Genomic DNA, 27,062 nt, shown 5'->3' with positions numbered 1-27,062 from the left:
GTTATCTCTCCAAGCCTTAGTACACACACCCCTTACTTTTTACACTGCATTATGGGCTATTGAAAACAGGTCCATTTGAGAGATCCAGGGTGTGCAGTTTAGGGCCCCTCCCCCTATGTACCATTTGAGAGATGCTGCCCAATCCCATTTTACACTGGTGAGGATTACCACTAAAGAGGGGTTGGGATCATTCAGTCAACCCCAACTAGGTTGACAATCATTAGGTCGACACCGTTGGGTCGACATACAGCAAGGTCAACAGGGGACTAGGTCGACAGGGGACTAGGTCAACAGGGGACTATTTGACTGTTTTGACCCGAATGTCGACCCACAGTCGACATGGACACTATTTAAAGTGCACCGCATCACTCGTTATGCTTCGGTTACGGCGCCTCGCTGCGTTTGGCACACTATTATATTCTCCCACCACGCCCTAGTGGATGGTAGGGTATGAAATACCACCTGTCGGCACATGTCGGCTCAAAAACCAACACACCCATGTGTCTACCTAGACCCTTGTCGACCTTGACCCATGTCGACCCAATGACTGTCGACCTAGTTGGGGTCCACAATTCAACCGTATCCCATTAAGAGGCTGATGAAATAACTTAAGCTGCACATACTGTAGGCTGAATTCACTTTGTGCCTCCACAGGATGCCAGCAGAAAACCAGATAAAAACGGATTTTGTGAAAGCAGTGGAGGTCAGCACTGCGGCTGCTCCTGCTTAAATTAATTTGGCTGGAAGTGGCTGAATAATAATAACAGCAACATAATACTCAGAACGGCATTTTAACTTAAATACAATATCACAACCTAAATGTTGTTATTTATCAGAAATAACATTTTTATCAGAAAGCGCCTTCTCTTCATTTCGAAGAATTCTCTTTTAGAGGCCAAATTAAAAAAAAAAACGGGGAATCAAACACGGATAAAGATTACCCACCAAGATACTGCTGCAGTGGCTGATGTTACCCAAGGCCAGTGAGATGTAGACAAACATAAGCGCATAGCTGATCAGGACAGTCCTCACGTCACTGAAACTTTCCCTGTTTAACTCATCCTCAATGCTCCTCTCAGCAGAGAACGAGATGGACAGATTGGAGTTGTTGTAACTTTTCACAAAACTGATAAATCTAGACAAAAGACAAAAAAAACCCCACTCAAATAAAATATTTACCAAAACCAAACACGGAATGTATGATTCCCCGCAAGCACAGACCGATCATCCGTGCAGCACATTTGATCTGAGGATTGACCTCTCGATCCACGGGACCGCGCATCACACTGATATGCCTCACGATAGGCACACAAATTGATTGCACAACCCGTTAAAAATCATGCCGATCGGCCAGATATTGTTCTAGCGTATGGCCAACTTTAGAAAGCCCTCTATTTTCTTTACAGTAAGAATAATCAAACAGAAAAGCAAAGCAATCTGTGAAATGGTCATTGTGCTGAAGTTAGGTTTAAGTCATACGGTAAGAGTTCACACTATGTCAGCAAATACAGTAAATATCTAAGGGAAAGGTTCCTCCGGTCAGGATCCTTGCAATACATGAAAACAACTTACTCTTTCTCCCAGGCTTTGGCTTTGTTTACTTTGTGTGAGTCATTGTGATAGTTGTTCACTGGGAAAGTAATCACAAGTGCTGTGGCATCATGATAGTTCTCTCCTGCAATAAAAACAATAAAAAATAAACCGATTATACTTTTATATAAAATAATTGCAGATTGGAGGACGCTCACTTGAATAATGATCACACATTGTATATATGTTCCAGATATGATCCAGATTTTCCTAGGTTTTCTCCCCCCGGTTGGGACTCCCGCAATGCCTATATCACACTGGGGCAAGCCCAGCACTAAAGAAAGCTGCTAGGCTGTCCCCAGACTCCGTCTGTGTGGTGAATGGACACCGCAAACAGGCATCTAATCACCTCCTCCCTGGCTCTGCGGCTGTCTGCATAGTACATAGAGAGATATGGGTTCTCCCCCATTGATGTAAACGGGTACTGGGTTGCATGTCCCTGGTTATCCGTTTACACTGCCCATGAACACGGGTTTCACCTGTGTTCAACACGCAACAATTTTCCGGGTTGGATTGTCAGGTCTTTGGACCCGGGTTCTTTTTAAGGGGCCCATTTACACTGACGCCCGACCCCGGTCGACCCAGCAATATCCCGGGGGCAATGTAGCCGGTGCAAAAGTGGAATAAAAAGGAATTCGTTTTTAGTATTAACAGGTTCATACCATCATATCCTCCGAGTACAAGCCACGGGAAGATTGGCCCACCATATGTACCTAGGCATGGGTCATGGAGAACAGACGTATCATTTAGGGATGCTGGAGACCTGGAAAAGATTTAGAATTGTTAGATTAAACATAAAACCCTCTTCGTTAATGGCTTAAGGAAATAGTGAGCTACTGAATAAGTCATTTTATACCTGTACTGAATGACAAGCACACGGCACAGCGACACAATGGAAAATGCAATTCCGCAATTATTTAATGGCAATACCCAGTGATATACTGACTAGAGGATGCTATGGTTACCATAATCTTATAAAAGGGCTAATTTCTATGGAAATGGTCTTTTCTGAAATTGTGATTCTCAGATATAGCCATCAGAGTAGGTGTAGCTGTCACCCTCGGAGTGGGCACAAGGAGATCAGGCTAATGAGAGCCCTGGATATTTCCCTGATGTGGACAGGGGTGCCATATCTACCACATACTCATTTGTTTAGTCATGGCTTAAACTGAAATAGGTCCTGAAGCGGTCATCAGCAGGTAGTAGCTTTGGCTGTAGACACTGCATTACCTCTCAAGCACTGCACTCTAGCAGCCAATCAGCTCTCACATTGCCCAGAATGTATTCTGTATTTTATGAGGTAATAGGATGGCATCTAACTTAAGTGTTCTGTATTCTAAACCTAAAGTAGATGACTATTCCTACTTAGCAAACAAATAAATAACATTGGCTCATTTACAATAAAAATGCTTAGTGTTGGTGAACTTTACGTAATGTTCTGTATTTGTACGAGTTGCAGCATACAGAGAATTAAGCCCTAACTACACGTGGAAAAGGTACAGATGTGACTAACACAGGGCTATGCAAGAGGAATGGGATTACAGACGCCAAAGATGTAATATCTACATCAGGCAACAGAAAAAGGAGCAATATTAAACAGGCTTTAGTATATTTTCCAATTCATTCGCTTATCAAAAGTCTGTGATTTGGAATTTTCAAGAAAAGGACAACCTAATGCTCAACATAGTTCATAGAGGAAGTAATAGATCAGTGTGCACAATGCTTTCCACTACAACTAATGCTGGCCATGCATCAGGATGACCTGTATACAACCCTGATCGTATTCAGGTCGAGGAGCAATCAAATGAGCGATTGTATGTGCTCATACAATCTCTTGTTCGACCAGAATGAGAGACAATGGGTATCTGAGGGCTGACTTCATGACCCGTGGGAGCGCGCATCGTGCAAATGTGTTCACACAATCCATCGCACGACCAGTCGACATTGGTGCACAATCTAGTTCTGGTGTATGGGGTCTTAAAGGTGTGTACACACGGAGCGATTTGGTCGTTGAGCAATTTTGCCTTAATCTCGCTCAGCGACCAAATCGATGAGTATCCCGCTTTCACCAGTGACCAGCGATGAAAACAGAAAAACTCCCAATTGAAAAGTCAAAATGGCAGGAGCATGCTCCAGCGACCAGTACAGGGCTGGTGCGGGAGCGATCGCTCTGTACACACAAAATACATGGTTGCTCAGTGACCATTTAGCCAGCGATCCTGACTAATATCCCCCCGTGTGTGCAGGACTTAAAAAGTCACCCTTAAACATTGTGCATGCTCAGGGCCCTGCAATAAAATTGGTAATATATCTCTATTTTCTTTAGATATGTGGAGCCGCAGAAACCCACTGTGGTCTCTATTGTGAAATCACAACAACGAATACTCATGATAAACCACCTTTTTTTGTGGAATACATAGGGTAAGACGTATCAAACCTTGTAAAACAATAACTGTCTTTTCATAGACTGTACAAGATGGCAGAAGCGGATTGGCTGGTCTGGGTTATGTCTGCATTTTATTTCTCTCCCAGGCTTGATACATCTCGCACACGGTTCCAAGCATATGCTGCAGTACAGGACCAAATACAGATACTGCTGCAGCCATCAGAATGCCCGCAATGGGTGCCGGACGGGGGTCCCGACAGTCATTACCCTGACGGTCACCATCTATTCTCCTTCGTGGGGGTCCACGACTCCCTATGGGGAGAATAGAATAGGTGGTGAGACTAGCGAGCCAACGTGCCCGCAGCGTGGCGAGCCCGCAAGGGGCTTTGTTGCGCTCCCCATGCTGTCTGAGTCCGGCCAGTCGCGATAATGACTGTCAGGATCCCGTCTGTCGGGCCCCTGTACAACACCCGCCCGCAATAGGAGGGAAAGTAGCACAATAATTCAAAGTAAAGACAACATACTGTACACAGTATAAGAAGTGGGTGTGGTAATCCGCAACAGTCCAAAATCCTGAGTCATCCTTCACGGTATGATTCAACACATTATAACTGTTCTGGAAGTAGTTCAGCACACTGAGGATTGTGCAGTTGTTATTGTACGGTGCCAGCGGGGCCAAGCACAGATCTTTCAGCATCACAGTCTCATTTTGGTAGGAGGCAGTTATGTTTTCAATGGCATTTTGCAATTCTAAGACCTGGGGGGAAAACAAATTCACAACTGCAAAAGTGTCCTGACAAGCTGCAAATCATCCAGATCGTCAAGTCTTACATACTGGATAAATTATTCCTTATATCAACTTTACACAAAGATATCAATTACAACTCTAATGAAAACGTAATGAATTCAGTTCAATGGCATTTCTGGAATCTGAACATTCTAAAAGTATAGAGACAACGGGGAAATATAATAAAGGTGCATGAAAAAAGTGTGTGTAGATGTAAACTTGCACTGTTGTATTTATATGTGTAACAGGATGTGAGAACTAAAAGGCCCATAGACACTGGGTGACTTTCAGCTGAAAGCCGCTCAGTTTACTAGATTAAGCAGCTTTTAGCTTGAAAGCCGCTCAGTGTGTTCAGGGCAGCGAAGAGCGGCGATTCACTGCTGGTATTACTAGCAGATGAGTGAGTGGACGGGATGCTATGGAAAGCCGTCCACCCTGTGAAAAAAAAAAGGGGGGGTGGAAACCGGTTAGAAGATCTAAAGGCCCATACACAATGGGTGATTTTGAGCTGAAAGCAGCTCACTTTTACTGTTTGAGCTGCTTTGGGCTCCGACATCATCATCAGCTGATGCAGATGAGCGGAGGGGTGGGTGGGTGGGTTTCCATAGCATCCTACTATGGAAAGTCGTCCACCCCCGGGAAAATCGCTTTGACAGGCAAAAAAATTACTAAGTGTATTTTATTTATTTACAGTTTCTTATATAGCGCAGCATATTCCGTTGCGCTTTACAATTGGAAACATCAGTGATTAAAACTGGGTAGATACAAACCGACATAGAGATAGGAGGGTCCTGCTTGGAGGCTTCCAATCTATAGGGATAGATAAGGATAGAATTCCATAGCATGGCAGTCCCACCAGATTACTAGACAGTCCTGCTGGGATGCCATTACATATGAATGCTACCGGAGGATGTGTGGGGGTCCTAAATATGATAGGCTTGCCTGAAGAGGTGAGTTTTCAGGGAATGCTTGAAAGTTTGGAGGCTAGAGGAGAGTCTTAGTGTGCATGGAAGGGCATTCCATAAGGTGGGAAGCTGCCCGACAAAAATCCTGCAAGTGTAAGTGGGAGCGAGTAATGAGTGTGGATGAGAGACACAGATCTTGTGTAGAGCGGAGAGGTCGGTGGGGATATATTTTGAGATAAGCAAAGAGATATAAGTCGGCGTAGTCAGAGTGATGGCTTTGTATGTAAGTAGAAGTATTTTATATTGAATGCAGTAATATACAGGCAACCAATGGAGGGACTGACAGAGCAGATCAGCAGACGATGAACGTCTAGCCAGGAAGATCAGCCTCGCAGCTGCATTCAAAATGGATTGCAGTGGTGAGAGTCTTTTCTTAGGAAGACCGGTAAGGAGACTATTGCAATAATCAAAGCATGATATAATGAGTGCATGGATTAGAGTTTTTGCAGTGTCTTGTGTAAGGTGCAGACACATTTTGGATATGTTTTTTAGATGCATGTGATACGATTTAGAGACAGATTGAATGTGAGGAATGAAGGACAGTTCAGAGTCGAGGATGACCCCTAGGCAGCGAGCTTGTGGAGTAGGATTAATTGTTGTGTTCTCAACAGTGATAGAGATATCAGGTTGGTAACTATTGGTATGCACTGAGCGATTTTAAGCCCAGCGATTTTTCCCATCACCGTTGTGCATACACGCTGGGCAAAACCGCCCAGTGTGTATGGACCTTAAGTCTTATCTGTGATTTTAACAAATGTTGTATAACACCTGTACATACAAAGCCTAACAGTGAATAACAATAAAAATCAATATACCATGGTTATAGTTAAATGAAATCAATGCCCTGAGTAACTGTTATTGATATATCATTATTATATTTGTATCAGCTGCATATGTGCCTACAGAAAATCCAACAATCTTCCAGTGTTTTGCAAAGTACCTCTATTCAGACTAAAGACACAAGTTTTCTGAAGGCACAAAGAATACTGGTGGCTATAGCTCAGCAACAAATATATACATCTGCATTTCTCAATAAATAAGATATTTGTCTGTATAGATTGGAACAAGTCATCTAATGAATTTTGTAATCTTGCATAGAAACGTCATACAGAGCCCTTATCTTGTGCTCTCACTGTGTGACACCATGAATAACGGATAAAACATCATCCCTGTTACTTGGATTTCTGATTGCAGGGAAGCATGCGTTATTGCGGCAAGAGCAGGGGACGAGGCTATCCAAACTCAAAACAAAGGTCGGTCTGGAGCTTAAGTTTCACCATAAAAACTAAAAAGCGTTAATTCAAGGAGATGGCTCTAGGTTCCGCAATTACAGTGTGATCATGCTCCAGTGTACAAATAAGTGCTGTAAGATGACAGAAGCTCTTTAAAGATTAGAGCCATCTAAATTTGCAATGATGCAGGAAACCAAAAGACTATACAAGTGCTTTAACCTTTTTAGCACATTAGGGGTGTATTCAATGGTTTCTGCGAGCTGTGACAGCTTGTACGGTCAGTATTCAACTGACCCCCCTGCACACGCACACGCTGTTTCCCCATCGCTAGGTTTTCGCAGCGACGAGTAAACGGCGTGTGCGGCCATTAAAACAGCCAGGCTCGCAGCTAAATGCAGCCAGCTCCCTCCATTAGCGGCAAGCCTCGCTGTTTGGGGGAATTCTCGCTGTCCTCTGACAGCGAGGATTCAACCGGAACGTAAAATAGGATGGGAGGCCGGCGCAGGGATTAAATGGTCCCCGCCGTTTGATCCCCTCGCTGGCCGCATTGAATACGGCCCATTGTGTACAGTGAAAATACATTTGTTTCACCTGATGCTTAGACAATTTCATACCCATAGGGTTTATTGGCTGTGCTTAGCTGGTCTATTATTCTGGGCACCTAATGCCAGTTGGCAAGACAAGAAAGCAAGCAATAGAGTTTCCTCACCGCTACAAAACTATATATGTGTATCTACCTAACCAAGCAATAATGATGTCTATTTAAAACACAACAGTCTCTAATATGTGTCTACCTTCCATTCCTTACTAGTGCATTCATATGATGCCTTTTCTACTGCAAGATAAGGTACTTCTTTACTTTCACGGCGCCAGCATGGCGCCGCGCGTACTTCCGGGTTACGCTCGCCACAAACTAAGTAAAAAAAACGAGGTTAACGCCATGCCAACATGGATAGTTCATACCTCCACTATCCATGTTGGCATGGAGTTGATTTTAATTAGCGTGGTGAGCGTAGCGAGCCACCGAGCCCGCAGCGTGGGCGAGCGAAGCGAGCCCCGCAAGGGTACTCTGACGCGCGGCGCCATGCTGGCGCCGTGAAAGTAAAGAAGTACCCAAGATAACTTATTGTCATTTCTAATCAATTAAAGTAATCTCCATAAACTTTATGCTAAATAACCATTCACATAGTCTGAACAGAACTCAATTACCTGGGACAGAATGTCAAAGGTTAAAGGTGGACCAAAATGTACATCCTCGCCTACTGGATATGGAGAAAAGGTGTCCCCCTTGCTGAAGGGTGCAGTTATAATCAGTTGTTCCGTACGGAAGAAAGGGCCGAAGTGTGTGTCAAAGTAATCCTTCTCTTTGCGGGCCTGGCTGTGTGGATCAGACCAAAGCTCCACAGGGTCGGTCGTTACCCGCACAAACTTTAGCCCAGCGCTGCAAACAGCAATAAGAACAAGAGAGAAGAAGATAACAATCCAGGGGTGTCGGACACAGAATGAACCCCATTTTGTGAAAGCCACTCGCAGACCATTCTCAAGGCGTTCCCCCATTCTATCACAGCATGACGGTTCACCTGCAATGTAGGAGAGGCAAATGCAAAAGGTATTAAAAGCAATATTTTATACAAACACAACTAACTAGAGCAGGATCTCACTTCAGGGCTGCAGAGGGGCAATTCGAATAGAGCCATCCTTAAAACAGTGCTGACTAGATTGAATAAAGAACATGTTTTCGTTTGTTTAAATAAAGTTCCTTTGTGCATTGTTTACTGCAAGTTAAGGCCCATACTAGAAGATATTGGTCACAATATTGTTCAGAAAGGGCTTTCAGAACATTGTGAACAATATTGTCCAGTGTGTACGCTGTGCATCGCTGACTATGCGCGCTTCCACGTGCCGTTAACAACCCCCCTCCCTTATCCAAGCATGTTCGGGCGAGGGAGGACATTGTCAACAATGTACTGCTACAATACTGGTCCTGTTCTTAACAGGGAAACCAGGTTCTCTAATTAATATAAAACGAGTGAGTGAGAAAAATGCACCCAACACAGTGGTATCACATGGCCAATCAGTCTGCACTGGTTGTTTATGTAACAGGGAAACCAGTTGCAGCAATCTGTAATCACAGTTTATGAGAATCTATTTAGGCAAAATTATAATAAATGCACTTTAGTATAGATACATATTGCTTCAATTTCCTGACATACCTGCTATAGAAGTGGAATTGACAGAATATGCTAAAGTGCTGTCAATTGGAGCATATTCTGAGATGATATTCTTTTTCCTGAAATTGTTAAAACAAAGTGCACGTGAAAAAAAAGAAACATGTTAAACGAGGATAGAGCAATGCAACACACATCTTACACATAAAAAACTAAGTGTTCAACTGAAGAGAAGTAAATAAAGTAAACTGGGTACCAAAGAATAACATACATACATACATACATACATACATACATACATACATACGGTATATTGGGTCAATAGTGTCTATGTCAACTCCAAGAAGTGGACATGCACAAGGCCGACAGGTGAAAAAGGCTAACTAAGGTTCTTGGTATATGAATTTTATTCTGTACCACATACATCCCCAATTAGCTTGCCATTCTTCAGGCAAGGTGCCTTGCTACGTGGATGGTAAACAGTGAAAAGATGTAGTAAAAAAATTGCGAAAAACTCATGCTTATTATTACCATGTCGACCAACAGTGGTCGTCTTATTGACTGTTGACCTAAAGTCCAGATACCATTTTCTCTATCAAATAAGGCTGCGACCTCAGAATATCATCGCAAATATCTAAGGAACATATAGGGTTGAAGTTACTAAAAGGAAAAAAAGGACATACTAGATGGGCCAAGAGGGTCTTATATGCCATCAATTTCTAGGTTTCTATTTAAAAAAATAAAAAAGGAATGACCTAGTCCTAAGAAGATTGGCATGGTCTAATATCCGATCATCTTCTGTAGCAAATAGAACAAAAACGTGGAAGAACTATCCCACCTTTAGCAAATATAACAAAAACGTGGAAGAACTATCCCACCTTTAAATTAATTCAATATTTCTGCTGACTGTATATGTAATAACCATAATACATCTCAGATCACACCGTTTTGGCGTCACTAAACATAACACATTAAATTGGCCAATCACTGTATGTGACTAAAGGGGCCTACACACGGGGAGATTTGCTGAGCGTTCCCGAGTGGTGCTAGATTGCTCTGAACTCTCAACAAGATCGCTCAGCACACATCGATGTGTCGGGACAATTAAACATACAAAAAAGCACTCTCACATCAACAAAACACAGAACAAATGTGCGGAATATGATCCAATATTCTAAAAAAATTTAAACCGATAATTCAGGAAAAATGGACTACACAGGAATCTCCTTTTAGAAACACCCAACCAATCAAGGTTCCCGTTAAATCTACCACTACACAACACAAATATCACCTAGAGTACCAGGAGAGAAGTAAACCTCATACAGTACCTACTGTATATAAGTACTAAAACTCAACTGGAAAACAAGTAACATAACAGGGATTTTCAATCTTGGAAGTAATACTCTGGAACACACCAAACACGACACATCTCAAGCTCTGGCACATATACAGAAGAAGAAAAATACTGTAGAAAACTAATAATATACAGAGACAACTGACAACAGAAATACAACAAAACAAACCTAAATGAAAAACAGCTCACACACTACATGTGTGTATAATACACACTATATACTTGGTATGAAAATCTAACCAAGACAGGATCTTGAAGGACCAGATAGAGTGCAGCTTTATGGTACTAGAGCAATCGTACTATACCAGGGAGTGTGATATACAGGACACAATTTTTAGTGCAAAATCACGTACTTTTTAAAGTAATAGTTCTGGCCTCCGTTAATAAGTTACAGCAGTGGTTCCCACACATCTTTGGGTCTATGGTCAATGTGATTGGTAGTCATATGTGGACAAACAAAAGTGAAACCCTGTCCACAACCAACGAATTAGAAGGAAACAAAAATTTACTTATTTGACTAAACTTTGTAAAATTTCTCACTTTTGACAAAGTGGCGCCATTTAAGCAAATCAATAAAGATCAGAAACGACAGAATTAATAATCTTCTGAAAGTATTTAAGGCAAATGTTTAGAAAATGAGATTTATGTCTTACCTGGTAAATCTCTTTCTTCGAGGACATCAGGGGCCACAGCTTTACTTTGGGTAATAGGAGTGGGAGTGAGCTCCAGCACCCTAGAGGATAACTTTAACTGCCTCCCAGGCAGTCAGGCTCCTCCCCTCCTATACCCCGCCTCCAGGCCACGGACCTCAGTTTTTTAACAAGCCATGGCAGGAGACAGGAGAGAAGGAAGAGAAGCACCACATAGAGACACATTCTGAAACATGTTAGTACCCTCAACAGAGGAGTAATATATATAACCAGTGAAACGTAACTTGTAACGTAACTGAAGCAGGCGCGGCAGGGAGGGATCCCTGTGGCCCCTGATGTCCTCGAAGAAAGAGATTTACCAGGTAAGACATAAATCTCATTTTCTCCTTCGGGAGACATCAGGGGCCACAGCTTTACTTTGGGACGTCCTAAAGCAGCCACCTATGGGTGGGGACGCGCCTGCGCCGCAGCCAACACGCTCTGCCCGAAGGCAGAGTCCTGGGAGGCAAAAGTATCAAAAGCGTAAAAACGCACAAAAGTAGCAGCTGACGACCATGTCGCAGCTCTGCAAACTTGTTCAGCTGTAGCACCGCCCCGAACAGCCCAAGACGCTCCCACAGACCTAGTGGAATGTGCCCGGATACCAGCCGGAACCGGGAGAGAGGCACCCAGGTATGCCTGCCGGATGACAGAACGAAGCCAGCGGGCAATAGTCTGTTTAGTGGCCGGCCATCCCCTCTTTTGAAAGCCATACAGCACAAAGAGGGAGTCCGTCTTGCGAAAGGACCGGGAGCGGCGCACATAGATGCGCAGTGCCCGTACAACATCCAAGGATGATTGATCCAAAGATGCATCTGGCCCTTGAAAGGCCGGAACCACGATTTCCTGGTTAACGTGGAAACTGGACACCACTTTTGGTAAGTGAGAAGGGACAGTACGAAGAACCGCCCGGTCATTGTGTAAGACCAGGAAGGGGGACTTACAAGACAGGGCAGACAGATCGGACACCCTCCGAGCTGATGCTATTGCCAATAAGAAAACCGTTTTCCAGGTGAGCCAACACAGGTCCACTGACCGCAAAGGCTCAAACGGTGGTTTCTGGAGTGCAGATAGCACAAGGGAAAGGTCCCACGGAGCAACCGGGGGGACAAAGGGAGGCTGGATACGCAGAACCCCCTGCATGAATGTGCGGACATCCCGCAACAGTGCTAATCGTCGGCGAAACAAGATGGACAAAGCCGAGACTTGAACTTTCAAGGTAGATAAGCGCAATCCAGCCTCCAGGCCCTTCTGCAAGAAGGATAAAATCCGAGCCAGGCGGTAAGACTTAGGATTGAAGTGGCGAGTCCTACACCAAACGAAGTAAGCCCTCCAAACCCGATGATAAGCTCTCGCAGAGGAAGCCTTTCTTGCTCTAAGCATAGTGGAAATTACTCGAGCATTAAACCCCCTAGATCTCAAGAGGGAGGTCTCAACAGCCACCCCGTCAAAGCCAGACGCCTCAGGTCTGGATGCAGACACGGACCCTGAGAGAGAAGGTCCCGACGCAGAGGCAAGCGGATCGGGGGGGCCACCGACAGAGCCTGGAGGTCTGAGAACCAGACTCGCCTGGGCCAATACGGGGCCACGAGGATCAATGTGCCTCCCTCCGCCTTCAGCTTGCGAATCAGTCGCAAGAGGAGGGAGAATGGCGGGAAGGCATACATCAGCCTGAACGGCCACGGAGCGGACAGAGCGTCCACCAAGATGGCGGCCGGGTCGCGGGCCCTGGCTCCGTAAGAGGGAACCTTGTGGTTGTGTTGAGAGGCCATCAAGTCCACCTCGGGTAAGCCCCACCGATGTACCAGCATCTGGAAAACCTCCTGATGGAGGGACCATTCGCCGGCATTCAGTGTTTGACGGCTTAGGTAGTCCGCTTCCCAATTCTGGACTCCCGGAATAAAGACCGCCGATAGAGCTGGAATCTTCTTTTCCGCCCACTGAAAGATGCGGGATGTTTCCATCATTGCCGCCCTGCTGCGGGTGCCCCCCTGGTGGTTGATATAAGCCACTGTGCTGGAATTGTCCGACTGGACCTGCACCGGACGACCCCTCAGCCAGGGTTCTGCCAGGCAAAGGGCTCGGAAGACCGCCCTCAGTTCGAGGACATTGATTTGGAGCTTGGCCTCCGATGTAGACCAAAGGCCCTGGAAAGACCTCTGGCAAGTGACCGCTCCCCACCCGCGGAGACTGGCGTCCGTAGTGAGAAGGGTCCACTGATGGATCCAGAATGGGCGTCCCAACGTGAGGTTCTGGTCTAGGAGCCACCACGAAAGAGAGAGACGGGTTGTCGGTGATAAGGTTATCACCTGAGATCGGAGAGAGAGGTAGGATCCCGACCACTTGGAGAGGATCTCCTTCTGAAGGGGGCGGGAATGGAACTGGGCATATTCTGCCATGTCGAAAGTCAACACCATGGAACCCAGTACCTTCATGCAGGCATGTATGGACACCCGTCGAGGATGGAGGAGCCGACGGACTCTGGACTGTAGAATCAGACGACGGTCCTCCGGCAGGTGGATCCTCTGATGGATAGTGTCCAACCTGGCTCCTAGGTGAACCATCGACTGTGCCGGAATCAATGAGGACTTGTCCCAATTGATGATCCAGCCGTGTCGCTCCAGAAGCTGTATTACCACCCTCAGGTGGTCCTGGAGAAGTTCTGCAGACGGAGCAAGAATCAACAGGTCGTCCAGATATGGGATTATCCGGATCCCCTGGTTGCGCAGACTGCTGCCCATTACTGCCATCACCTTTGTGAATACCCGGGGAGCAGTGGATAGACCAAATGGTAGGGCTCGGAACTGGAAATGTTGGTCCAGGATGGCAAAGCGCAGGAACCGCTGGTGTTCTGGGCGAATGGGGATGTGTAAGTACGCATCCTGAATGTCCAGGGATGCCATGAAGTCTCCTGGCTGAAGGGCCAGGACAATGGAGCGCAGAGTCTCCATCCTGAATTTTGGGACCCGTACAAACTTGTTTAGCTTCTTTAGGTTGAGAATGGGCCTGTAGGAACCGTTTGGTTTCCTGACCAAGAAGAGGCTGGCGTAAAACCCCGAACCCCTTTGGGACAAGGGGACAGGTATGATGACCCCTGTTTGAAGCAAACGTTGGACTGCCAGTTCTAGCGCTTTGCGCTTTTCCGGGTCTGATGGAAGACTCGTGGAAAAGAACGATGTTGGTGGGCGATGCCAAAAAGTTAAGGAGTAGCCCCGAGAGACCACCTCCTGAACCCACGCGTCTGTGGTGGATTCCAACCAGATGGGGGAAAACTCCAACAGGCGACCGCCCACCCTGGGGTCCTCCCGGTGGGGGCCCCCCCTGTCATGCAGCGGGCTTGTCCGCCGGCTTTGGGTCAGGGCGTCTTGTGGCCCAGGGACGTCTGCCCCTAGCACGGGAGGATCTGCCTCCCTGGGAAGATCTGGAGGAGAAGGACTGTCCTCTACCACGGCCCTGAAACCGAAAGGACTGAAAGGCCGGCCGGGGCCGTGTAGTCGGGGTGGATGGTAGGAAGGCAGTCTTTGATGCTGCCACCGTAGCCACCATCCTGTCCAGTTCAGGACCAAACAAGAGGGAACCATCGAATGGAAGGGCTTCCAAGGCCCTCTTCGAATCCGTGTCCGCCTTCCAGGAGCGCAACCAAAGTGATCTGCGAGCAGCCACTGCTGAAGCGGACACCCTGGAGGAGAGAGTAGCGGAATCAAGCGCCGCTTCGCCTAAGTAGAGGGCAGCCTGATGTATCAATTCTATAGTCGGCAGAAGGGTATCTGCTGGGGCCCCCTCAGACACCCCTGATTTGAGGGCAGCGGTCCATTTAGTTAGAGCCATAGCCACCCAGGCTGACGCCAGGGCCGGCCTGCCCGCTGCCCCTGCCGTGGTGTATATCAGCTTCAGGAAGTTTTCCAACTTCCTATCCGCCGTATCCTTAAGAGACGCTGTAGGTATGGGCAACAAGGAGGCTTTAACCAGTTTTGCCACATGAGCGTCTACCCTGGGGGCTGTCTCCCAGGGGATCCTGTCCTCCTGGGGGAGAGGATAGAGGAAGGAGAAACGTTTGTGAATGATAAACTTCCTATTAGGGACCTCCCAAGCTTCCTTAATGACCGAGTCCAGGTTATCGGACTTGGGAAAGCGACTGAAGGAGCGTTTAGGGCGCTTAAAGATAGGGCCCGACTCCGCAGGCGGGTCAGCCTGGTCGTCTACTAGCAGGACCTTCTTAACCGCTGTAATCAGGCCTGGTACATCAAGGCGAGACGGGGGGTCCTCTCCAACACAGGTATCCCCTATGTCAGCGGCGACGTCAATGGCGTCATCGACTGCCTCCTCAACATAGTCATCATCATCGACATCGTCTTACTCCTCCTCCTCCTCATCGTCAGTATCCTGCCCGAGGAGGGGGCGGAGTGGCGACGGTCTTCTAACTAAAAGCCTGCGTGTATCTGTGGGCAGTGGACCCTCCCCCTGGGCATCCAATGCTGGGGGGGCTGCACTCGCTGCCGATGAGGACGGCATGGACCGCTGGGGCAGCGCAGCCGAGACTTTATCAACTAGCTGCGCCATCATCTGCACAAGGGATGAGGCCCAAGCAGGCTCCTGAGAGGAGGCCGTAGGCGTGGGCAGCGCCTGCGCATTGTAGCAGCCTGCGCATACGCCGTCCTGTACATAGTCCAGGGGAGATAGGCCCGCATTACAGGCTGTGCATGACAGCAATGCTGGGGCGTCCCCCTTTTTGGACTTGCTCTTCGGCATAACTACTGTAAGTACAGGAGGGCTGAGTACAAAAAGACACCAAATACACTGCAGCAGCTATTGGGTTAATAAGTACACATATACAGCAAGCATACAGAGGCATACAATGCAAATAGAAAGTCAATGGCACTAGGCTCTTGCAGCAGCTATGGCTGACTGGAGCACTCAATAACTGTGACCTGTGTCCCGCAGGAGAGGTACAGGGGGGGACTTGCCCAAGCCTCCTGGCAGTGAAAGAGTGGAACCTCGGGTGGCACTGGAGCTTCTCCGTGTCCCTCCTCACGTGCAGCCAGGCAGACAGGAAGGGATGTCAGTGGCGGGAACTCTCTGTGCGCCAAGCACAGTTCCCTGCCTACTGTCCCCGGGGGAGGGGCTGATGTGGGGGGAGCCTCCTCCCCCTGCTAACAAATGACCATAGGGAAGGTGTCCACATGCAGCGCTGGTAAAATGGCGGGGATCCGGCGCGCGCCGGGCGGCCCCGCATACCAGCGCTGCTGCCCACAAACTAGTTTCCCTGGTGGTCCAGCGGGACGGGCGGCGAGCCGGCCGACCGCTTGCTAGCACAGCCGGCGGTCACCCCTCGCCGGCTGTAGCAGCCATCTCTATGCGCCTCGCTGCGCTATCGCACACGCTCCCGGCGGGGAGCGTGTATTACTCACAGTGCCGTCCTCTGAAGCGGGCGCCTGTGGTCCCAGGCGTCCGGCTGTGGCTGCAGGCTCCCCAGTGCCCGGGGGCCGCTGCTGGTCCCCACCCGCGGGTGGCGAGGCAGCGCCGGACCCGGGTGTTGGAGCCAGCAGTGCAGGGGTCTATTCAGACCTCCAGCGCTGCTGCTCTGATAAAAAATAAAAAAAAAAGTTATGGCTGCTAAATAGCAGCCCCTCTTTTGGGTGCATCTGGCTCCTGCCAGCACCCTAGAAAAACTGAGGTCCGTGGCCTGGAGGCGGGGTATAGGAGGGGAGGAGCCTGACTGCCTGGGAGGCAGTTAAAGTTATCCTCTAGGGTGCTGGAGCTCACTCCCACTCCTATTACCCAAAGTAAAGCTGTGGCCCCTGATGTCTCCCGAAGGAGAAAGACCCATTTTGAGTTCTGGTATTTGAGCACCTTATAGGATTTACTCAGTTTACACTAAAAATAGACAAAAAAAAAGTGTAATACTACACTATGAGGCGCCCCTGTTCTTTATATAATCCTGACAATTTTACCTGACACGCCAAGGTGACCTTTTTCAAATGGAAACCTGTACGAACACTTATTTTACTGTGGGACTTACCATATTTTGTACCTCTGCAACAGATGCTATATTGGCAGGAGCGGAGCTCTGATTAAGAATACTTAAAAGTATAGAATGGTGGGGTGCCGAGCCAACAAGGCGGCAAATGCCACCTTTATAAACATACAAAATTTAAGGGGGGGATCCGTACGCTCTCATTCAGAATACATAGCTACACTGATGTGACTGGATTGGATGTGTTTTATATATTTCTTTTTATCTAACACTTTATATAAAACAATAATTATTATTAATAATTGTTATGGGATGCATATTTGTTTTCGCTTTGCTTTGTTTCCTCCAGAAAACCACACAAGTTATCTAGTCAAAATGCAGATTGCTCAAATATGTGCCTGTACCTGTAACACCAAGCTCCAATGACAGCTGCACAGAAGAGTAGCAGAAACACAGCATAAGATATCCACATAATGACGACCATAGCATCCAAACCCAAAATAAGCCAAGGGGTGGGGGGTGGAGGTGGTGCAGGTCTGTTCCCACACACCAGTGTGCAGTCCTGACAACTGCAGGGGGCGCTGTCTTCATCCACAGACTCATTGCATCCTTTTGTGCCATTGTTCATGGGAATCATTGGAGGTGATGGCTGATCTGCAAAGTACATACATTATAAATTATGTCGTCAGGAACCTAATGAGCAAAGATATATTCATTACTTTCCAAAAGTCAGGCATCATGATGGCAATACAGAATGCCATAAACAAAACCGAAAAGTAATTCCTATATAACTACTCTGCAGAATAATCAAATACATAAAACACAGTTCGTTAATATCAGAAACATAAACTGGTTGTATTTATTCAATGTAGCATAATAAATGAAAATTATATTGAATGGTGATCATAGATACTAAAGAAAGACCACTGAAAATATTGTGCAGTTAAGAATTTTTAATAAAAAAAACAACAATAAAAGAAAAAAAATATATATATATGATTTTTTGTCCTCTGTTTACCTTATTTCCGTTTTTTTTTTTTTTTACAATGTTGAAAAGATTCTGATTCTGCCTTTGGCATATTTGTAAAGCGGCCTTACTGGCTTTTTTAGTAAGAAATGCTATCAGGAACTCTAGGAGGTGGATATAAAAAGGTCACTGGAAAGAAGTAATACTCTACCTGAGAAGACAGGAGTTATGGTAAATGGGATTTGTCCATTGTCTTTGTTAAACATGTACTGGATCCAATTAGTGGCGTTGCAGTCTTTGGCCTCTCTTCCACACATCAAGCCCAAAGCTTTGACATTACTTGATGGGGCTTCAACATCTTTGCAGGCATTGTACATTGCTGAGGAGGCAAAGACATTACAAATGGAAGTGGTTTAGAACCATATGAATACAGGAGTCATCATACATACACACACACACGCACATTAATCTACTTGGTGCTTTTTGTCATCTACATATAGGGGGTTATTCTAATTAATTTGCAAGGATACCAATTCGCAGCCTTGTGAGTCGACAAAACCCCGCCTTGCGAATGGTGGACTAGTGGGATCCACCCCCATCATTCGATGGTTGGCGACCATTGAATGATGGCGTAGGTGTATAAAAGTGACTCTGAAGTCACTTACATCTGCATGGATGCTCGGGAGTAGGTGGGCCGGCCAGCTGACCCCCCACACCCATGTCATCAGTCAATAAATTCATGAGCTGTAAGTCTGTTATTGAAGTTACCTTCATTGCATCTTAAAAGATACAGTAAAGAAACCAATCATTTTTTTCATAAAAGGAAGAAAGACAGCCCTAAAAAAAAAAAAAAAAGTAGTACTAAAGCAAGTGAAAAAAAAAATAGGATAAATAATCAATACAATATTCACAGAGGCTAGTTGAGTGTTAGAAGAAAATCCATCTATTGGGTGCAACATTTAAAGCCCATATGTCCAATATGTGTGAGGCATGCGAGAGCCAGCAGCATTTGCCCTGCATGCAAAGAAAAGTTTGCATTTACACCACTTGCAGAGGTGCATGGGAGGCTCAGCTGTATATTCTGCACCAGGAAAAAAAATGTTCATCTACCTCTGAATGTGCCCCATTGCTTTAGATAGAGCGGAAGCACAAATAATGCATAGCTTCTTATTATCAGGCCCGGGAATGCGCAATCTCCATTAAGATTACTTGCCATCTGCAAAGCTTTGGCCAATGAAATACTCCATAGCGACAATACTTTGGTTCCCTTTGTGCGGCTCTGGGCTGGTGTAGTTGATGGTTGCCGTGACATTTAGAAACTCGGACTGGCGAGGGCTGCAGGTCAGCTCACAGAACAAGGTCATTAAATTATAAAAACAGGAAGGGCACCTGCAAAGATAAATATATATTGTATTTATTTCATATAGATCTCAAATGGAGCACAAGGCTTATTGCTTCTATCTATGCACCACACTTCTACATATATGTAACATGTGTTTACTACGTTGCTCTACAGTACTTAATGTGTGTGTGTGTGTGTGTGTGTGTGTGTGTGTGTGTGTGTGTGTGTGTATAGTACCTCATCATATCTACTATATTCGCTCAGGCATCTCCATAGAGGGTGCTGGACAGTTTCCAGACAGTCAAAACCCATACACTTTGGGTCCCGACGGCCACCGACTATTCTCTCTTGTGGGGGTCCACGACTCCCATAGAGGGAGAACAGAACAGGTGGCGAGTGTAGCAAGCCACAGTGCCTGCAGCGTGGCGAGCACAGCGAGCCCGCAAGGTCCGGCCAGTCGGGATACCAATGTTGGGCTAATGACTGTCGGGATCCCAACTGTCGGGACCATATACCACACCCCTCCATAGATATACAGGGCTACTGTAAAGAAAATTGACATTTCTACATTTATACTGTATAAACCAAAATATTATCGATATAGTAAAAATACTTACAAGAATATATAGTATATGTCTAAGTTTCTATGACTAAGTTACAAATATTCTGTGTGAAAGCCTTTTGTTACACAAAGATATCATTACGATAATCCAATATGTTCCAAACACACCAAAGCATGTCCTCGTCAACACTCGCAACAGCAGCTGTTGCAAATGTTGATGAAAACATGCTCTGGTGTGTTTGGAACAAATTGGATTATTGTATTGGTTTCTTCATTTGACAAAAGGCTCGCACACAGAACATTTGTGTGTTTGAACACAGTAAAAAGAAAATAGGCTCATTACATCTCTACCCCATGACTTAAATCGTAATTATTGTATGACTAGGATTTAAACTGTAAACTCTTCATCCACCAAGAAAACCAAGAGAACACATAGCAGGTCTGCACAAGCTAAGAAGAGGACAGGATTTCAAGAGAAATCATTTTAGTAGGCTGAGGGTACAGAACTTTGGTATAGTATTTTTCTAAGCTGAAGAGCCACCGATTAGTAGGAAACCAGTGAATTGTTGTGGTGGCTGCTTGTGCCTTCTATTAATAACAATTATCAAGATCATCAAGCCCAGATACCAATCGGTCCCACATACCTTGACAGGAACTGCAAGGGGAGCTGTAGATTGTTTTTCAAGGTATTGAGCTGTTGCACATCACAGCACAAACTGTTATTGCCATAATCTAGGGATGGACACAGTTGCTGCAGAATAAGAGCAAATTAAATTACTATTGGGATGTATAGTTGAAGCATAAGCAGAGTACAGTGCTGTAAAAATGAGAACTATGGAAGTATACAAAATAAATGATAAAATACACATAGGAGTTTATTCTGGTTCACATGAAGCGATGTGAAGTTCGTAGTGCTGCATGATATTTAAACGCCACCCTCCGCTCCTCCAGGCGCCCACCCCTCCCCATCCCTCACCGAATTTGCCTGCACAGTTGAGAATGGATGTTTATGCAAAACATCCATTCTCAGCCTTGTGGGCAAGGACCCCATCATCCGATGGTCGCCGATCATCGAATGATGTGGAACTCAGGTGTCTTAGCTTTGCATGCGCCCTGTACGAGGACATGGCGGGCAGCTGACATCCGGTGATTCACAGCTGGAGCAGCGGTATTCACCGGAAGCTCAAATTGTGTGTATGCACCTTATTAGTAATCCAATATGATAAGTTATCTTAAAATATTTATGAGATTTTTATATTGTTTTGGATTTTACAAGACACTCCATACTATGAGATATAAAACTTAATAGCGATGAGGTTTCTCTGAGACATAGGGGGGTATTCAATCTACGGTCACGACTGCCGGGCTGGCCCAACACCCGTCCAGAAGGGGGTGTGGCCGCGAGATACCGCCATGGATTGTCGAGCTGCGGCCGAGAGCGACGATCCACGGCCGTTCTTGGAAAAGTCGGGCATGTTTTGCCGAGAAGCCTGTTCAATACTGTCAGGGAAGACAGCATTGAACAGGCTCCCGCCGCTATTGACGACGGAGGAAATAGCGGCAGAGGATTGAATATGGTAACTGTGCACAATTGTACAATTTAAAAGAAAAAATTTGTTCCACGCATGTAGTAATTTACGGTATTAAACAAAGCATTGCCAATAATAATAATACTGTGTAACACTAAATACAAGTATGCCAATATGGACTTGTATAAGAACAAGAGGTGTTCAATATATTGACCCCTATATGAAATAAGCAGCAATAATATCACTCACAGTTAACAAATAGTGCATTAGACTAAAACAGTGGTTGTCTAACCAATTTTCTCTGGGACCACATCAGACAATAAAAATTATTACAGGACCCCAACAAATTATCACAGAATGGCCGCCACACGTGTGATCGACAGAGTGCTCGAGCACGTCAGCATTGCGGAGGCACAAAACAGAAGTGAAGTGACTGCAGTTGTGCAAGAAATTAATTGATTGCTTTAGCAGAGACAAATGTCTTGAGTGCCTGCTCTGCTGTAAAGGTTTTGGGGATAGCAGGGAGGCAGTGGATGATAGGGGAGGCAGAGGATGGCAGGAAGAGTCAGTGAAAGACTAGGCAGGCGGTGACTGACAGGGAAAGGCAGTGGGAGATCGAAGCAGTGGCTGGCAGGGGGGGGGGGGGTGGCAGAGTGAGCGGATGACTGTAGGAAGTGCCTCTTTGCCCTTTGCCTCGCCCCTCTGTGTGCTCCTATTCCCCCCCTTCACATCCAAAAAAAGTCTGTGCTTCCTTCCCCCTCATGTTCCCCTACCTACTGCTTCCAGAAACCCCCCACCCTACTGTTCATAAAGAGGTTCTTCATAAACTCAGTAGCCTGAACGCTTAGAGCTGGCTCCTCTGAGTCTGACAGCAGTGTGGTATTGGCTGCCTGTTTCATCTGCAAGTTTGCTACAACACAGAATCCCCAAGACCCAGGAGTGCCCTCGCTGCATGCTCCCTGTGGATATCTGCATGGAGCCAGAAGTGCAGGCTGCTGTGTGTGTGACAGTAGAGGCACAGCACTGGCTGACGACTCCTCAGATCTCTAGGCCAGTGATGCAAGGAGTCGGAACTAAATGACAATTAAAATTATTTATCCAGCTCAATGTTTCACTGAATGAGAGATCAGAAAAGTCATCATCAGCCTGATGGTCAGCAACATGGGCAGTGACCCCCATACAGAGATGGTCAAAACCCACAGTTTGAGAATTGCTGGCCTAAAACAAAGATACTGATTATATAAAGGGAATAAATGGCACATTCAAGAAGGTCACTATACCTATCTTTTAACCCTTTCAGGTCCAACGTCTAAGTCAGGCACAACAGCACTAGCGCTACTAGCAGATCCAATGGTGAGTCCCTTATAAATAAGAACATTAACATTGTTCAACATTCAATGTAGACCATTTTTGAATAATATAAAAAAAAAATGACAATTAAATTAAACATTTAAACCAGACTGTTCAAATTGAAATAAATAAATACATTTGGACTGCAAAAGGTTAACAGATCATTTTTGGATTTCTCACAACAATATGGATTTCACTTCAGAGCTTTGTAACTCACAGTTTTAGCAGATAATTCCTAGTGTGCGCAAGCATACATGGCCAATAAAGTTGATTCTTTTCTATTCTAAAGGTAGCTGTTCTATTGTAACTAATAGCAGTGCATAACGTGAGTGCCCCACAATAGAATGCTTTTATTCCTTCCTACAAATTCCAGCAATGATTATGGTTAGGGGCACCTCCTACAAAACTTCAGTTTGCCATACACCAGACGGACTTTCATCCAACTAGCTGGTTCAAATGTAAATTTGGTAATATGGGAACATATGACAACAAGTAGTTCATCCAAAAACCCCAGAAAATGGATAAAAACAGTCACCTAGACAAGTCAGATTAACCATTTTTGTTTGTTTTCCATGGCTTTGAGGCCAAGTTGCTTGTTGTTACTTGCGCCTGTCCATTATAAGATTTTAATTGCAACCAGGCACCTACAGCAGTTGGATGGTTTGATAAAAGTTGGTCTTGTGTATGGCCAGCTTTATACTAGATGACAATTACATTTAGTTTTCATGCTATGCTGTTTTCGCGCCGCACCCTGCCCAATTTTTAAAGGGAAAAAATTAACCCTGCCCTTTAGAAGCGCCCTGTTAAAACAGCCTGCTTACCACAATGAATAGATGCTGTACACCTGCACACAGCATCCATTTACATTAAGCAGAGAGCCTAGGCCAAGTCCAGTACATTCGCAGGTGCATGCCCCCACCAGTGTCTCCAGCAGGGCCGTCCTGAACACATTAGTAATGCAGGCTGGGCCGCAGTAACAACATTAGTGATGCTGCTCATGGTGCCCCCATACCCGTGTCCTGATCCTAGCAGGATCAATAAGATTACTGGGACCAGTGATCAGTATTGCACACAATTTGTACCACCCTTGTGCCATTTTCTACTCTATTCTGTATCAGCCAATATCTCTGTACAGCGCTGCAGAATATGTGTGCGCTATATAAATAACGGTTAATAAATAAAATAAATAAATATCCACAGCAATGTGGGACAATCTGGTCTCCAACAACAAAACAATCTGGTAAGTGTTTGGCAACATTGACAAACAGGATCTTAAATGAAGATTTGGGAGTTTACCTGAAGCAGCTCATGCCCCTCCTCCGGTAAGGGTATTGGGGGACCAAGGTATTCACAGTTGTACCGCTTGCCCGATTCATCCATCCCACATTCTCCATACCAGACACAGTGTTGAGCAGATATCTTAAAAAATAAAAAAACATACAAGGTTACATACAGAACTAAAAGTTATCAGAATTTATTAAGAGAAAAATGCAAACCAAAGTTACACTGAAAATTCTTTCAGATATGCCAACTTTGCTTAAAGACTAACTTTAGATAAACTTAGAAATTAAAAGAGATGATAGGAGGGGGGTCAATAAACTTTTCTTAATAGATTTAAGAAGTCTACTTAACATTAATTAAAATTATTATTATTTAGGATGTATAAACATTTTGTTTTACTGTGTGTGTTTTATTTGAATATACTTTTTTTAGACTCAGGCAAGAAAAATGTTTCACTGTTTTAAAGTACAGTAATAATTTGAATAAAATACAAAAAACCCACTACAGAATATGTACAAGTAACAATAAATAACAACGGAGCAACATGCAAATTGCTGTCAGGTGCCATCTACTGGCCACCAGCGCGCACAACACCTGTATACCCACCCCCCACAGAGGTGAGGAGCACTTCTTTTCGAGTTTATATAACAAACTTAACAAATCATTCAGGTGTATACCCTCCCTAAAAGGGAATGTCAGAACAGATTGAAAAACAGTTAAACCCTATGACAATCCTTTCATCATTATATTCCTGCTCATGAAGGCACAACGACCTGGTAACAAGATGGTAGTGATATAGTTAGTTTAATAATAGAATGAAGTAAATCGAGAAAGAACATAAATCCCTAAAGCTTAATTTAAAAAAAAAAAAAAAACTTCAAAAGAATGTCACCATATAATTAAATGAGGAATGATTGCCGATAAACACATACCTGCATGCAGCACTTATATGCATGTAATAGCTTCTAAGTGGTTGCTATGGGTAACTGCAGATTTGCTATTTGTCAGATAATAGCCAACAGACTTATTTTATTTTTACAAAACTAGAGTTTACTTGTTGTTTCCTGCACATCATAAGACAGGAGCAACCTAACCAATATTGTATTATGCAAAACTGTAAAAGTGCATTTAGAAGCAATGTTTTCGGCAGGCAGAAACATAAATAGATGTATTTGCCCCAGAAAAAGTCCACGATGAATTCACAACAAATACGACCACATTTCATGCTAGACACACTTATCATATCACGTCCGATAAGAGAAATGTACTTTTGTACTCACAGTAACCTTAAGAAGTTCCCCTGGGTCTAATAAATGTCAAAGTAAACAATCAGGAATAGACAAAGATCATTATATTGCACAGGAAAACCTTGTACCAGCAACATGGACACTGCTTTATCTATTATTCGAAGGGAAATCCATAGAAAAGCAGTTTACTGTACAGAATGCTCTCACCATGCAGCTCATGTGCGACAATGCCAAGGGTTATGGATTCTAAAAAGGGGATATGATTTACGTTCAATGTTTAGCCTATGGTCATACACCCTGTGAGTGGTACGGTTCACATTGCCAGAAAAGGGGATAACGCAAAACCTCTCTTGATGGGGTGAAGCTTTTATTTATTTACAGTTTCGTATATAGCACAGCATATTCCGTTGCGCTTTACAACCACACCGGTAAAAGCACAATGTATAAGCAGAGAATGGCTGTGGAGCATGCACATGAGTCAATAGCCCAGTGTTAGGGCTTGAAGGGCTAAATGATAGTAGAACAGTGGTTCCCAACCGTGGTCCTCAAGTACCCCCAACAGTGCATGTTTTGCAGGTCTCCACACAGAATCACAAATGCTATAATTAGCTCCACCTGCGGATCTTTTCAAATGTGCCTGAATAATGAGTGCACCTGCCAGGTGACCTGGAAAACATGCACTGTTGGGGGTACTTGAGGACCAGGGTTGGGAACCACTGTACTAGAATGTGGATCGTTACCACAGTTATGGTTAATAAATACTGCAGTTCTGAAAGTTCTGTTTGTGGAAGAGTATTTAAACAGGGCGCAGGGCGCGTTAGCTTGCTGCAGCAATTAAAGGGGTTATGTGCAGGCAGGATTGATTTGTGGAACACTAAGATGTCCCCGGTGGCCAGGTCTGGACTGCACAGCGGATAATTGGGCCAGTAATACATCTGCACACTCACATTTATTTAAACCCGAGGGTATAATAGAAACCCCACAAATAATATTTATATATGTATTGGAAGGCGGTGCTGCCCTATACAGTCAAAAAGTAAATCGGTACACAACAAGAAAAAGCACTGTGTGTGCGCCCTTCCTAGACAGTCCATTTTCTCGCTATGTACCTCTACGCAGCGGATGACCAAGCTACTGCATGCATTCATGACTGAGAAAGTCCACCACTTTTCCTGACATGTTAGCAGGTGTACGAGAGTTCCTGATTTGGTGCCTGAAAATAACATTAAGCACTTGGCCATAGGCAATGCTCGTCATACAAATCCCCAGTAACGATGCATCGCTGCACAAGTGGTATGGTAGCTATTTGACCAGTTTTGGCCACAAAAACCTGCTTGTCCACGCTGCACTTATACCGGAACTTATCTGGTGGCTCACTTCCAACTGGAGTCCACTGGGCCAACTAGTGTGCCAAACTGTAGCTCCAGGATACCAATCCACCAATGATGATCTCACAGAGAGTTTAAGCAACCACCATCAAACCTGGCCAGCATGTTGTGGCACAAAGTCACCCGAGCCTCCTCTTGCTCTTAAGTCATCTAATGGGGCACCCAGCATTCAGAGGGCAGTAGTCAATGCCGCTGATTCGCCACTTTTTACGGTGAATCTGTGCTATTTTCATTCTCTCGTCGCAATTTGC

General features: G+C 45.1%; 1 protein-coding gene across 2 annotated transcripts in view; it reads right to left on the bottom strand.

Annotated features, from left to right (window-relative positions):
• Positions 1 to 27,062, bottom strand: part of NPC1 (NPC intracellular cholesterol transporter 1) — a 64,522-nt gene that overhangs the window by 21,557 nt on the left and 15,903 nt on the right. Inside the window, exons 2-12 of one of the 2 annotated variants that reach the window (XM_083187515.1) lie at positions 24,192 to 24,314; positions 20,661 to 20,767; positions 19,326 to 19,501; positions 18,324 to 18,491; positions 17,550 to 17,799; positions 9,174 to 9,250; positions 8,170 to 8,540; positions 4,501 to 4,733; positions 2,253 to 2,353; positions 1,573 to 1,675; positions 946 to 1,135 (exon numbers count right to left, since the gene is read on the bottom strand). In XM_083187515.1, the coding sequence (XP_083043641.1) occupies positions 946 to 1,135; positions 1,573 to 1,675; positions 2,253 to 2,353; positions 4,501 to 4,733; positions 8,170 to 8,540; positions 9,174 to 9,250; positions 17,550 to 17,799; positions 18,324 to 18,491; positions 19,326 to 19,501; positions 20,661 to 20,767; positions 24,192 to 24,314 (1,899 nt within the window). Of the gene's footprint in view, positions 1 to 945; positions 1,136 to 1,572; positions 1,676 to 2,252; positions 2,354 to 4,500; positions 4,734 to 8,169; positions 8,541 to 9,173; positions 9,251 to 17,549; positions 17,800 to 18,323; positions 18,492 to 19,222; positions 19,502 to 20,660; positions 20,768 to 24,191; positions 24,315 to 27,062 lie in introns of those variants that run through there. The other variant, XM_083187516.1, reaches the window with a different exon arrangement.

Source organism: Crinia signifera, chromosome 5 (assembly GCF_055691185.1).
Source record: "Crinia signifera chromosome 5, ASM5569118v1, whole genome shotgun sequence".
NCBI lineage: Eukaryota > Metazoa > Chordata > Amphibia > Anura > Myobatrachidae > Crinia > Crinia signifera.
Note: the sequence above shows the minus strand (reverse complement) of the source record. Positions and strands in the feature narration are given on the sequence as shown.